This window comes from Mastomys coucha, unplaced genomic scaffold (genome assembly GCF_008632895.1).
Source record: "Mastomys coucha isolate ucsf_1 unplaced genomic scaffold, UCSF_Mcou_1 pScaffold5, whole genome shotgun sequence".
Classification (NCBI taxonomy): domain Eukaryota; kingdom Metazoa; phylum Chordata; class Mammalia; order Rodentia; family Muridae; genus Mastomys; species Mastomys coucha.
Window position 1 is genome coordinate 48,380,498 of NW_022196911.1, and position 12,520 is coordinate 48,393,017.

The 12,520-nt window shown below is 39.5% G+C and overlaps 1 protein-coding gene across 3 annotated transcripts in view; it reads left to right on the forward strand.

Moving 5' to 3' along the window:
• Aff4 (AF4/FMR2 family member 4) overlaps nt 1-12,520 on the forward strand; it is a 75,649-nt gene that overhangs the window by 27,144 nt on the left and 35,985 nt on the right. For 2 of the 3 annotated variants that reach the window (XM_031354337.1, XM_031354338.1), the window contains exons 3-5: nt 6-788; nt 3,537-3,581; nt 8,686-8,772. In XM_031354337.1, the coding sequence (XP_031210197.1) occupies nt 6-788; nt 3,537-3,581; nt 8,686-8,772 (915 nt within the window). The remainder of the gene's footprint in view (nt 1-5; nt 789-3,536; nt 3,582-8,685; nt 8,773-12,520) is intronic. The other variant, XM_031354339.1, reaches the window with a different exon arrangement.

A 12,520-nucleotide genomic window follows, 5' to 3' on the forward strand; every position in this document is an offset into this window, starting at 1 on the left:
TGTAGACTAGCAAAGAAGATAAATTATCAAGTCGGATTCAGAGTATGCTTGGAAACTACGATGAGATGAAGGATTATATAGGAGACAGATCCATACCAAAGCTTGTTGCAATCCCCAAGCCTGCAGTACCAACGACCACAGACGAGAAAGCAAACCCAAATTTTTTTGAACAGAGACATGGAGGATCTCATCAGAGTAGCAAGTGGACTCCTGTAGGACCTGCCCCCAGCACCTCTCAGTCTCAGAAACGCTCCTCTGGCTTGCAGAGTGGACATAGTAGCCAGCGGAGCAGTGCAGGTGGGAGTGGCCCCAGTGGTAGTGGCCAGAGGCATGACCGTGACTCCTACAACAGTAGCAGGAAAAAAGGCCAGCATGGCTCAGAGCACTCCAAATCTCGATCCTCAAGTCCTGGAAAACCCCAGGCTGTTTCTTCATTAAGTTCTAGTCATTCCAGGTCTCATGGGAATGATCACCATAGCAAGGAACATCAGCGCTCCAAATCACCCCGGGACCCTGATGCCAACTGGGATTCTCCTTCCCGCGTACCTTTTTCAAGTGGACAACATTCAAGTCAGTCTTTCCCACCTTCTTTGATGTCAAAATCAAGTTCAATGTTACAGAAGCCCACTGCCTATGTCCGGCCCATGGATGGACAGGAGTCTGTGGAACCAAAGCTGTGCTCTGAGCACTATAGCAGCCAGTCTCATGGTAACAACAGCACGGCTGAGCTGAAGCCCAGCAGCAAGGCACATCTCACCAAGCTGAAGATACCTTCCCGACCTTTGGATGTAAGTCCACACTTACTGTGTTCAGCATTGTGTCTGAAAAAAGTAATTCATAGAAATTTCAGTGAGTTGCACCTGTCTTTTTGCTTTAATATAGAAATATAAACATTCTAAAAGCTTAAGAAGAAGAGGTTTAAAAAACAACTTTGGAATTGACCCCCAAGTGGATTTATATTGCTGTGCACTTTCCTTCTTGCATAGTGGAGAAAATATTCATAGTTTTTTCTTTTTTTTTTAAGATTTATTTATTTTATGTACACTGTTGCTCTCTTTAGACACACCAGAAGAGGGCATCAGATCCCATTACAGATGGCTGTGAACCACCATGTGGTTGCTGGGAATTGAACTCAGGACCTCTGGAAGAACAGTCAGTGCTCTTAACTGCTGAGCTATCTCTCCAGCCCCATTCATAGTTTTTCAAGTATTAAAATGACAAGTCAAATTATAGACTAAAAGTAAGATTTACCAATAGCTCACGCTTCCTCCTTTTGGTTTTATAGTATAGCTTGTTTCTTTTTACTTAAAGAGAAAATTACCTTTGTTATTATAGCATAAAGATAAATGCAGCTTATCACTTCTGGTGACAAATGTGGACCTTCTGAGTCTACGGAAATGATAATGCCGGGTCCTCTGATGCTGCTTTCCCTTGCGCAGAGCTAACGGCTGAGATGCCATTCAGAATGACTGAAGCACTCGGCCAGAATTGTTCTTCTTTCATAACATACACTAAGTTGTCAGAATAACAGGTTTCAGTAAAGCATTGTCGTATAGGCAAGATTTATTTTATTTTATTATTTTATGTGTATGAGTGTCTCCCCTGCATGTATATCGATTCACTTTTGTATATCCTGGTGTCCATAGAGTACAGAAAATGGCCACAAATTCCCAGGAGCTGGAGTTATGGATGTTGTGAGCTGCCATGTGACTGCTTAGAATCAAACCTGGTTCCTCTGGAAGAATAGGCAGTACTCTTAACTACTGAGACATTTCCCTAGCACTTCAAGGTTTATCTTTTAATGTAGTTTATACAATAGAAAAGTTGAAAAGACAAAAGGCATAGCTCAGAGTTCAGAATGGCAGAAGAAGGAATTGAAGTTACAAAAAATGTTTGATAACATTTAGAAATCTTTTTTAAAGACAGGGTTTCTCTGGCTGTCCTGGAACTCACTCTGTAGACCAGGCTGGCCTCGAACTCAGAAATCTGCCTGCCTCTGCCTCCCAAGTGCTGGATTAAAGGTGTGCACCACCAACACCCTGCTTAACATTAAGGAATCTTGAGTCAGCAAAATAGCTCAGTGGATCAAGTATAAAACTGGTGACTGCATTCTACAGTGGAAGGAGACAACCAACTCCTAAGAGTTGTTCTGTGAGCCTCTGGCCCACATGGCCCACCGTTATACACATACATACACACACACACATACACACACACACATGCACACACATATATACACATACATATACCACACACACATACACATACACACACACACACACACACATATACCACACACACATACACACACACACATATATCACACACATATACCACACACATATACAATAATAGAATTAAATAAAAAAAGAATGTTGGAGCCGGAAGAGATTGCTTACTGGTTAAGGCCACTTTCTACTCTTACAGAGGACTTGTGTTACTTCCCAGCTACAGAGAAGTGGTAATTTGTTCTTTCTTCAAACACATCAATTTTGGGAGTAAATTTGAGTTTTGTTTTTTTGATTTTTATTTATGCCTTAAAATTATCAGTCCGTCTTCTACAGTTTATGAAATGCTAGGTAAGTATTGTAGCCCATATCACCAATCTTTCAAAAGTTCATTTTGCTAGGTTTGTGAGGAACTATGTCTGTGTCATATTATATTTTCAATATGAATAACTTTAGAAATTTTTAGGAAGTTTGATTACCTGAAAAAAAATTACCTTAAGGCTGGGTGGTGGTGGCGCACACCCTTAGTCCCAGCACTTGGGAGGCAAAGGCAGGCGGATTTCTGAGTTTGAGGCCAGCCTGGTCTACAGAGTGAGTTCCAGGACAGCCAGGGCTATATACAGAGAAACCCTGTCTTGAAAAACCAAAAAAAAAAAAAAAAAAAAAAAAAAAAAAAAAAAAAAAAAAAAAAATTACATTAAAACCAATTGTAGGAGTTGGAGAGATGGTTCAAGGGCCAAGAACAGCGTCTGTTCTTCTGTAGGATCTGAGCTCAATCCCCAGCACTCATGGTGGCTCACAGCTGTCTCCACCTCTGTCTAGTTTCAGGGAATCATGTCCCTCTTCTGGCTTCCACAGGCACTAGGTACACATGTAGTGCACAGACCTATATACATGCAAAGCACTGGCTGCCCTTCTAGAGGGAGAGGGCCCACCTATTTATTCCTAGCATAAGCATAGTGCTTCACACAACTGTCTACAACTCCAGTTCTGGGGAATTTAGTGCCATCCTCTGGCCTCTGCAGGACTAGGCAAGCATATAGCACGCGCGCGCACACGTGTGCGCACACACACACATTCAGCCAAAACTGTTACATAAATAAAATAAAAAATAAATAAAAATTTTAAAAAGTTTTGTATAGGAAAGCTATTTAAAAAATTCTAGCTAGTGTTCTGACTTAAAATAATGAGATCATAATAATTCCTCAAATTTTATGTAATTCTAATAATGTTTTTCATATGTTTAGTAAATACTAAAAATCTAATGACAAACTTCTTCAAATCTATTGTCTGTTTCTTTTTCTTAAGGCATCGGTTTCTGGCGATGTGAGCTGTGTGGATGAAATACTTAAAGTAAGTTTCTTTTTAATTATTTTGATAATGTTTAATAATGATAAGAATTTAATTATGATGCCTGTATTACCAACTCTGGTTCATATTCCTAATTCCTTTGTAACACAGATTGCTTATATGTGTAACTTGATTATGTCATGCTCATCATAAGTAACTGACTCTTCTGATGTTCTAGTTACATGCTTTGTTGACTGTGTGTAAATAAAATAAATCCTAGTTTTACTCTTGAAAAGAGGAAGAAACAAATTACAACTACATTTCTTTAGACTTATCAGCTAGTAATTTAAAGGCCTAAAAAAAATATCTCAGTAGTTACCAAGCCTTTGGTGACAGTAGTGTGGTTTGTAATTCACCTGTGCATTCTAGTCAGATGCTAAGTAAAGCTGTCCTCTGAGTATTGATCTGGAGTTGTTATTAGGCACACTCAAAAAAATTTGTGATAACCAAAAAAGTACATTCCGCTGCTGGGAAGAAGGAAAGAAAAGTTAGGGAGTGACAGTGACTGCTTTTTTGCTCCTAAGAGAAAACCATCAGTCCACATAACTTGTACTGCTTTTGGAAGCTACTGAATTACTGTCTGTCCTGGGGTTTTGTGGCATTTTCCTCTGAGAGTGCCTGCCTTGGCCTGTGTCCTGTGACCTGTCCTCATCATTGAGTCTCCCACTCCCTTCTGTAGGTTCTCTAACCTCCCTTTACCATTTTCCTCAGCCTGTTTTCCTCATGGCCTTCTCTTGTCCTCTGCCTGGGGTAGAATGCATATAAACACTCATGTTCTTATTTTCTTTCTTGTCTCTGCTGTTTGAGAGTTTTATAGTTTTCCTTTGGGAAACTGTCCTTCCTGTCACTGTGTTTCGTTGTATGATTTCCTATCTGCCTTTCCCACTTCCTTTGGTCCAACTGTGGTTTCTCTTCTCTTTCCTAGCCTCTCTTCTTTCTTTTTACTTTTTTCTTCCTCCCCTTGTCTACCTTTGCTTTATCAGAGGACTTCAGTCCTTCTCTCCTTCTTGATCTCCTAAAGGCTTTGTTTTATGTCTCTTAGGTCTTTCCTCTTAGTCTGTTTGTCCATACTTATAAATGTAGAATCCTCATTATTTTTAATGTCTTCCACATATTCTGTATAACTGTTAAAGTAGGCTTAGACTTAAAGTTTCTTTGAAAATCTTAATTCTTTCTATTTCTTCTAACTGGAACTTAAGTATTTTTAAAAATCCTCAGTGGGCCAGTAAGAAGGCTCAGCAGGAAACAGTGTTTTTCACACCAACCTGATAATCTGAATCCAAGCCTCCAGAGCCCACAGTGGGAAGATCGCCCACTCTCCCGTCCACATGCACTCTCTGACTTCAAGTGTGTAGCATAGCCACATGCCCACACACAGTAGTTTTGTTGATTTTTTGTTTTGCTTTGTAGTACTTGAAGACAAGGTTTCTGTGTGTAGCCTTAGCTGTCCTGGAACTTGCTCTGTAGATCAGGCTGCCCTCAAACTCACAGAGACCCACCTGCCTTTGCCGCCTGCAAAAAAGGTGTGTGCCACCACTGCCCAGGTCACAAAGTAGCTGTAGTACTAGCACTAATAGTAACAAACACTACAATGATTTTAATTATTTTTGTTTCTACCTTTAAAATCTCCCAACTGTCTTTATATTGGCTCAAGTCTCCCTTAGTCCCTGGCCTTCATAGCTTGGCTTTCTTGCCAGGTGATCAGTGGCTCATCTCTCTCTTGAGACTGAAGTGGCTAAGACCACTGTTCAGAGGAAGGATGTAATATCTCAGACATCCCATGGCCAGTCCTCAGCTCTCCTGCTGCTCACTGACCACTTTGCCAAACTAGTTTTTCTAAACCATAAAAATAGGCTTTCCTTTTTTTTTTTTTTTTTTTTTTTCCTTTTTTCCAAGACAGGGTTTCTCTGTGTAACCCTGGCTGTCCTGGAACTCACTCTGTAGACCAGGCTGGCCTCGAACTCAGAAATTCACCTGCCTCTGCCTCCCAAGTGCTGGGATTAAAGGCGTGCGCCACCACAGCCCAGCAAAAAATGGGCTTTCTTATAGTGGGTGCTGGCTTTCAATTTCTGCCCTCTTGCCTCATCTGGCACTGGTAGTAGAGGCTTGCAATTCCATAGTAGATTTTATCACTTCCTAAAAGTAAAATTCCTTGAAACACTACTCTCCTTTCTCTGTGTAATAGTACATACTTACTTGTCTTCTATTCAATCCCAGAGACATTTTACCTCTTCCTGTATCAGACTACCATTTTCTCCTTTAACTCTCCCTCCCCGAAACTTATTTATTTAGTTGATGTCTTGTCTGCATATATGTTTGTGCACTGTGTGTATATTGCTCAAATAGGTCAGAAGAAGCTGTCAGATCCACTGCAGTTGGAGTTACAGACAGTTGTTAGTTACCATATAAGTGCTGGTAATTGAACCTAGGTACCCTGAGCCATCTCTTCAGTCCCAAGCATTCACTTTTCTAAGACACACATACACACACACACACACACACACACACACACACACACACACACACACACAGAGTCTTATGCATAAGAAATGCTAATGTGTATGTGTTTTGTTATTTTTTTTGTTTGGCTACTTAGGGTGGTGTGTGTGTGCGTGTGCGTGTGCGTGTGCGTGTGCGTGTGCGTGTGCGTGCGTGTGTGTGTGTGTGTGTGTGTGTGTGTGTGTGTGTGCGCGCGTGTGTATTCTAAGGGAACATACATGTTTCCCCCTGAAGTTTTAGCAGTATATGGAACTTTAGAACCTGGGAGACTTTGTCTCTTTGTTCTTACTACATATTTGGCCTACATTTTTTACATATGACCTTGACATGTGGTTTTGAGTGTTTTAGTGCCCAGCCAGCTTGATTGTTGAAACAATTAGCAGTTGCACATATTTTGGTATTTGATTTGTGAAATGCCAATACTAGAAACCTGAGGTGCAGAGGTTTCCTTGTTCCTTTCATAGGTTTTGTTTCCACTTTTTTATTTTTATTTTTTAAAAGATTTATTTATTATTATACATAAGTACACTGTTGCTGTCTTCAGACGCACCAGAAGAGGGCATCAGATCTCATGTCGGGTGGTTGTGAGCCACCATGTGGTTGCTAGGATTTTAACTCAGAACCTTTGGAAGAGCAGTTGGTGCTCTTACCAGCTGAGCCATCTCACCAGCCCGGTTTTGTTCCATTCAACTTGCAGTCACACTGTTTCTAGTAACTCTGTTATGAACATAAGGAAGAAATCTATCTAAAAAGAATATATGTTTATTGAAAAATTCCCTTGTCAGTTATTCACCTATTATGTGCCAAGTGTTAGCAGAGTGGCAGTGATACTAGTTGTACTATTTAAGCTGACCTTCTAGAGCTGGGTATAGGAATTAATACAGGAATTTTAAGAGAATAGAGAACAATTACATGCAAGTGGCTAGTGCTTTATTGTTGTTGTTGTTGGTTTTTGTTTTTTTGCATTTTTATTAGTTCTTTGTATATTTTGTATAGTGTATTTTGATCATGGTCACTTCCCAACTCGCCCTTCCCTACCTACTCAACTTTAGGTCTTTTTTCTTTTTTTCTAGCAAACCCAGTTTGTGCTGCTCATATACTCTTGGATATGTGGCCAACCACTGGGGGTTTGGCTAGCCTATCAAGAGCCACACCCTTAAAGAAAACTGACTCTCACAGCAGTTAGCTGTTGTTGTAGCTCCTCAGCTGGGTCGGGGCTTGGTGCCTACCTCCCTCTCGGCCCACGCAAAAGGCTGCTTCTGAGAGGTTGTAGTAGACACCGTTTCTCCCCTCTGTCATTCTGTTGCTCAGAGGTAGCCACTCTTACGCATCCTTCTAGATACTTCACTTTTTCTATATAAATTCTTACTAGGATGTAGACTGTGACTTGTGTTTGACACTAATATGCTATGGATATCATTTCATATCATAGTTGATTTTCTCATTTTAATGTCTGTCTGGTGTTCCATTTTTTGTATGTCTGCTAATTTGTTTAATCAATACTGTATTGTTGGATGTCAGAGTTTTTAACATTTTTTTTAAATCTATGAGTCCTTGTAATCTCTTAATGTATTTTTATATAACTGTGGTTATACCACAGTATAAATTTCTAAATATCACAAGTTACCTTTAATTTACCTAATGGATAAGTTTGAACAAAATGCTGGAAATAAAATATACCCTTATTCTAATTGATCCTCTGATATATACATTGTTATCTAGATTTACTTGGGCCTTTCCCTCTTAGAGTGTCATTAGCCCAGGTTGCCTTGAATTCTTCCTCTTAAGAGTTAAGATTAGAGGCACATGCCACCATGCTCAGCTGTTTATAGCATGATTAAATGGATACAAGGTATTGAATAAAATCACACTCGGGGTCTTTTTTAACCTATTTTTTTCCTAATGCACTTTTGAAATCTCTCTTCTGTTTCTTCACATGACCAAAATTATCAATCAGCATATGAACTCTGAGTTCAGACTTCCTATAATGAAATTCTGTGTCCATTATTTACTAAGCTACCTCAAGATTTGAAGAAATTATTGACAAGCAAAACATTTATAATAGTTTCTGATCTATTAATAGATTAATATTAGCTGCTTTCCTTATTGTCATCATCTTCTTCCATTCCCACAGCAAGCTCTTTTTTGAGAAGCATTTCATAATATGGGTTTGTTAGGCATGGTGGCTCATGCCTCTAATCAAACACTTAGGAGGCAGAGGCAAGAGGATCAGCACAAATTCAAGGTTTCTTTGGTGTCCATAGCAAGCTAAGGGAGCCTGGGCTACAGAATAAGACCCTGTTTCAAAAAACAAGCAAACAAACCTCTCAGACCTTGTATTTCATTATAGGCTGATTTCTTTAACTGTCCACAGATTTTATCATTCTATCCATAGACCCCTTAAAGTCAGAGAGGATTTGTTATTTTCTGCCTCATTGCCAGCCGTACCACTTGCACACAGTTGTGCTTTATTAATATTCATTGGCTCACTATGCATAGTTTGGAAGACTGATCATAAAACCAGTATTTGTAAGTAAAATCTGGTTTTTAGCATATAGATTTGTAACCTTGTCCTGGTTGAAAACAAACTGTAATAATTACATTTCAGGAGATGACGCATTCATGGCCTCCCCCTCTAACGGCTATTCATACACCATGCAAAACAGAACCTTCCAAATTCCCTTTTCCAACTAAGGTAAGTAAAAAAAAAAAAATGTGTCTTTGATGTAAGAAAACTCTAAATGACTCAACTATAATTACATGAGTTCAAAATCGACTTGCTGTTCCCTGCTGGGAAACACAATAAACAAACAAAGAAGTAATTTTAAGTAATAATGATTTCTATGAAGAAATTTTAAAATAATAATAGAATTGAGAGCATCTTTGACTGAGAAGTACTTAAGAAAATTTGGAAGGAACTATGAGGAGAGAGTTAGAAAAAAAAAGCATTGTGGTTATTGCAAATTCATGATATTCTAGACTGAAGGTGGCTCAGGTTGTTTTCTGAGGAGCCTAGAGCATAGTTCCATCTTGTGAAAAAGAGCCCTCACATAACCATTTTCAGCCCATCTAACCCTGCTGATTAATTTCTTAAACATGAATTTATATGTAAACAATATAAAACTATAAAAAACAATATAAAACGCTGGGTGTGGAAGCTCACACTTGGGATCCCCAGAACTATGGAAGCAAAGACATGAGGATCAGGAGTTTAAGGCCAATCTGGCTACATTTTCAGAATTCAAAAATCCCCCTCTCCCCAAAACAAGCAGACAAAAATACATTCTTATATAAAAGTTTGTTCTGGACTCCTAATACCACTCTTCCATTCTTGTTTTCTAGGTCATCTAATTTCACGTGTCTTTGAAAACCTTTTCATACCATTTGCATGCATGTGTACAACTCATAAGTGTGTGCTCACTCCATATCAATATGTTATTCCTCTTGAGATAAACTGTTCTGTAGCGGTGGTCTGTGAGCAGTGCTCTGTAGCGGTGGTCTGTGAGCAGTGCTCTGTAGCGGTGGTCTGTGAGCAGTGCTCTCAGAGCCTTGCCATGATGTTTACTTAGAAGGATTTAATACCTTTTGGATTCATCTAAAGTATAAATTATCTGACTTTCCTTAGCCATTTCTCTGTAGTATGTAAGTTACAATTAGTTTTCAGTATTGTGAACATTTTTTTAATGTGTGTGTGTGTGTGTGTGTGTGACATGTGTGGTGAGTGCTATGAACTGGTTCCTTCCACCATCTGGTGTCAGGGATGGAACTTAGCAACAAACACCTTTCCATTGAGCCAACTCACAAGCTCTCGTTTTGTTTTGTTTAGGGCAAAAACTAGTTTTGAGTGTGTGTATATGTTTGTGTGTGTGTATGTGAAGGGGTGCACATCCTGTGCTTTTGGGTGTAGAAGCTGGGGTCTACATCAGTGTCTTCCTCTATTGTTGTCCTTTTTCCCCCCCTGAGACGGAGTTTGTCTGTGTAGCCCCAGCTCTCCTGGAACTTGCTCTGTAGACCATCCTGGTCTTGAACTCAGATATAACTGCCTCTGCCTCCCAAGTGCTAGGGTGTGTGCCACACCACTGGCCAGCTGTTTTTGACTTTTTGACACAGTGTTTCATGTAGTCCAGACTGTCTATGAACTCTGTATAGCTTATAATGATCTTGAACTTTGTTTTTTAAATGTATGTTTGTATGTATGCACAAGTATGGGCAGCTATACACACCCATTCATGTGTGTAGAGGGTAGAGAGAGATAGTTAATGTCCTCTTCCTATATGGCTTTCCGCCTTACTCCCTGGATGTAGGCTTTCTCTGAATCTCAAGCTATATTTCTGAGAGGCTAGTAGGCAGCAAGCCTCAGTGATCTTACTGTTGTCATTACAACCATCCTCGTGTGTGTGTGTGTGTGTGTGTGTGTGTGTGTGCGCGTGCGCGTGTGCGTGTGCGTGTGCGTGTGCGTGTGTGTGTGTGTAGACAGAACTCAGGCCCATGAAAACAAGCTGTCTTCCTTGTTCTTGAATATATCAGTAGGTTTTTTTTCTCCTAGGAAGCTTTTAATGAAAATACTAGGCTGGGCGGTGGTGGCACACGCCTTTAATCCCAGCACTTGGGAGGCAGAGGCAGGTGGATTTCTGAGTTCGAGGCTAGCCTGGTCTACAGAGTGAGTTCCAGGATAGCCAGGGCTACACAGAGAAACCCTGTCTCAAAAAACCAAAAAAAAAAAAAAAAGAAAATACCAAAATTTCTTTATCCATTTAGTTGTGATTATGTAAGTTATCTCCACTTTAAGCTGTTAAATATCTATAAACATTATTATATATATTGTAGACTTATGGTTTTTTTTCCCCATGAGTAAATGCTAGTGATATGGAGAAAAGAATTGCTGAATTGTGTGGTAAATATCTATAGTCCCCTTGGAAGATGCAAAGCACTGTTCTTTAGAGCAGCTGTAACACTACTGCCTCTCCCTCACTACCATTCAATAGTGTGGTAGTCCGTCCACTTGTTCTGTCTGTGCCTCCAGCTTAGAATTGTTCATGTATTTGCTTTTATTCATTTTAGCAGGTATATTAGAGGTATGTCATTCTTATCTTAATTTGTATTCCTGTAAGACTGGTCATATTGAACTATCTTTTTTGCTGTGTTTGTTGGGCATTTCTCTATGGGTTGCATAATTCCATATGTTTGGAGTCAGAAGTGTTTCAGACTTTAAATTTTAAATTAAAGGTGCTTTAAAATTTTTTGAAAGACTTCCATATAGGAAATGGGCATCTTGAACTGAAATATGAACAGAACATTGATTTATGTTTTATATAGACCTTATACATACAGCTTGAAGGTAATTTTGTGTGCCTTTATTGGCATTTTGACTATATCTATCATATAAGGTCAGGTAACTCTAGCCATCGTATATAGGTATGTAATTTTCCTTAAGTTGCTTTGGTCAGGGATTTTGTCACAGCAAGAAAAATCACCAATGCCGGGCAGTGGCAGCACATAACTTTAATCTCAGCACTTGGGAGGCAGAGACAGGTGGATCCCTGTTGAGTTTGAGGCCAGCCTAGTCTACAAAGTGAGTTCCAGGACAGCCAGGGAGGACTACACAAAGAAACCCTGTCTAGAAAAAAAAAAAAAAACAAAAAAACAAAAGAAAAGTCACCAGTGTGATTAACAAACATGAGAATATGAAAACAAGGACTGAGGCCAATGAAATGGCTTAGTAGGTTAAGGTGTTTGCTACCAAGTTTTATAGCCTAAGTTTGATTCCTGGGACCTATATGGTATAAGAAGAGAACTGACTCCCAAGGTTGTCCTCTTTTTGGTCCTGCTGTGTTGGATCTCATGATGTATACTGGCTTTGAACTCAGAGATCTGCTTGCTTCTGTCTCCCAGGCACTGGGATTAAAGTTATGTGACACCAGTTCCTGGCTCACAAATTGTCCTCTTATCTCTACATGTGCAACATGGTTTGTGTGTACATCTGCACAAAATAAATAAATAAAAGTATAAAGATAATTTTTAAAAAGGACTGTGAAGGCTGGGAGATGGTGGTGCATGCCTTTAATCCTAGCACTTGGGAAGCAGAGGCAGGTGGATCTCTGAGTTTGTGGACAACCTGATCTACAGAGTGAGTTCCAGGACACCCAATGCTACATGGAGAATGTCTCCCACTCCCAAAAGGTTCTTTGCTATTTTAACATTCTTATTTGAAAATAGCTGCCATGCTCCCACCTTGATGATAATGGACTGAACTTCTAAACCTGTAAGCCAGCCCCAATTAAATAATGTCCTTATAAGAGTTGCCTTGGTCATGGTGTCTGTTTATAGCAGTAAAACCCTAACTAAGATAGTTGCCATACTAAAACACTGACCAAAAGCAACTAGGAAAGACAGTTATTATTTTTATGTTTATAAGTGTTTTGCCTATATGGATATTTGTGTGT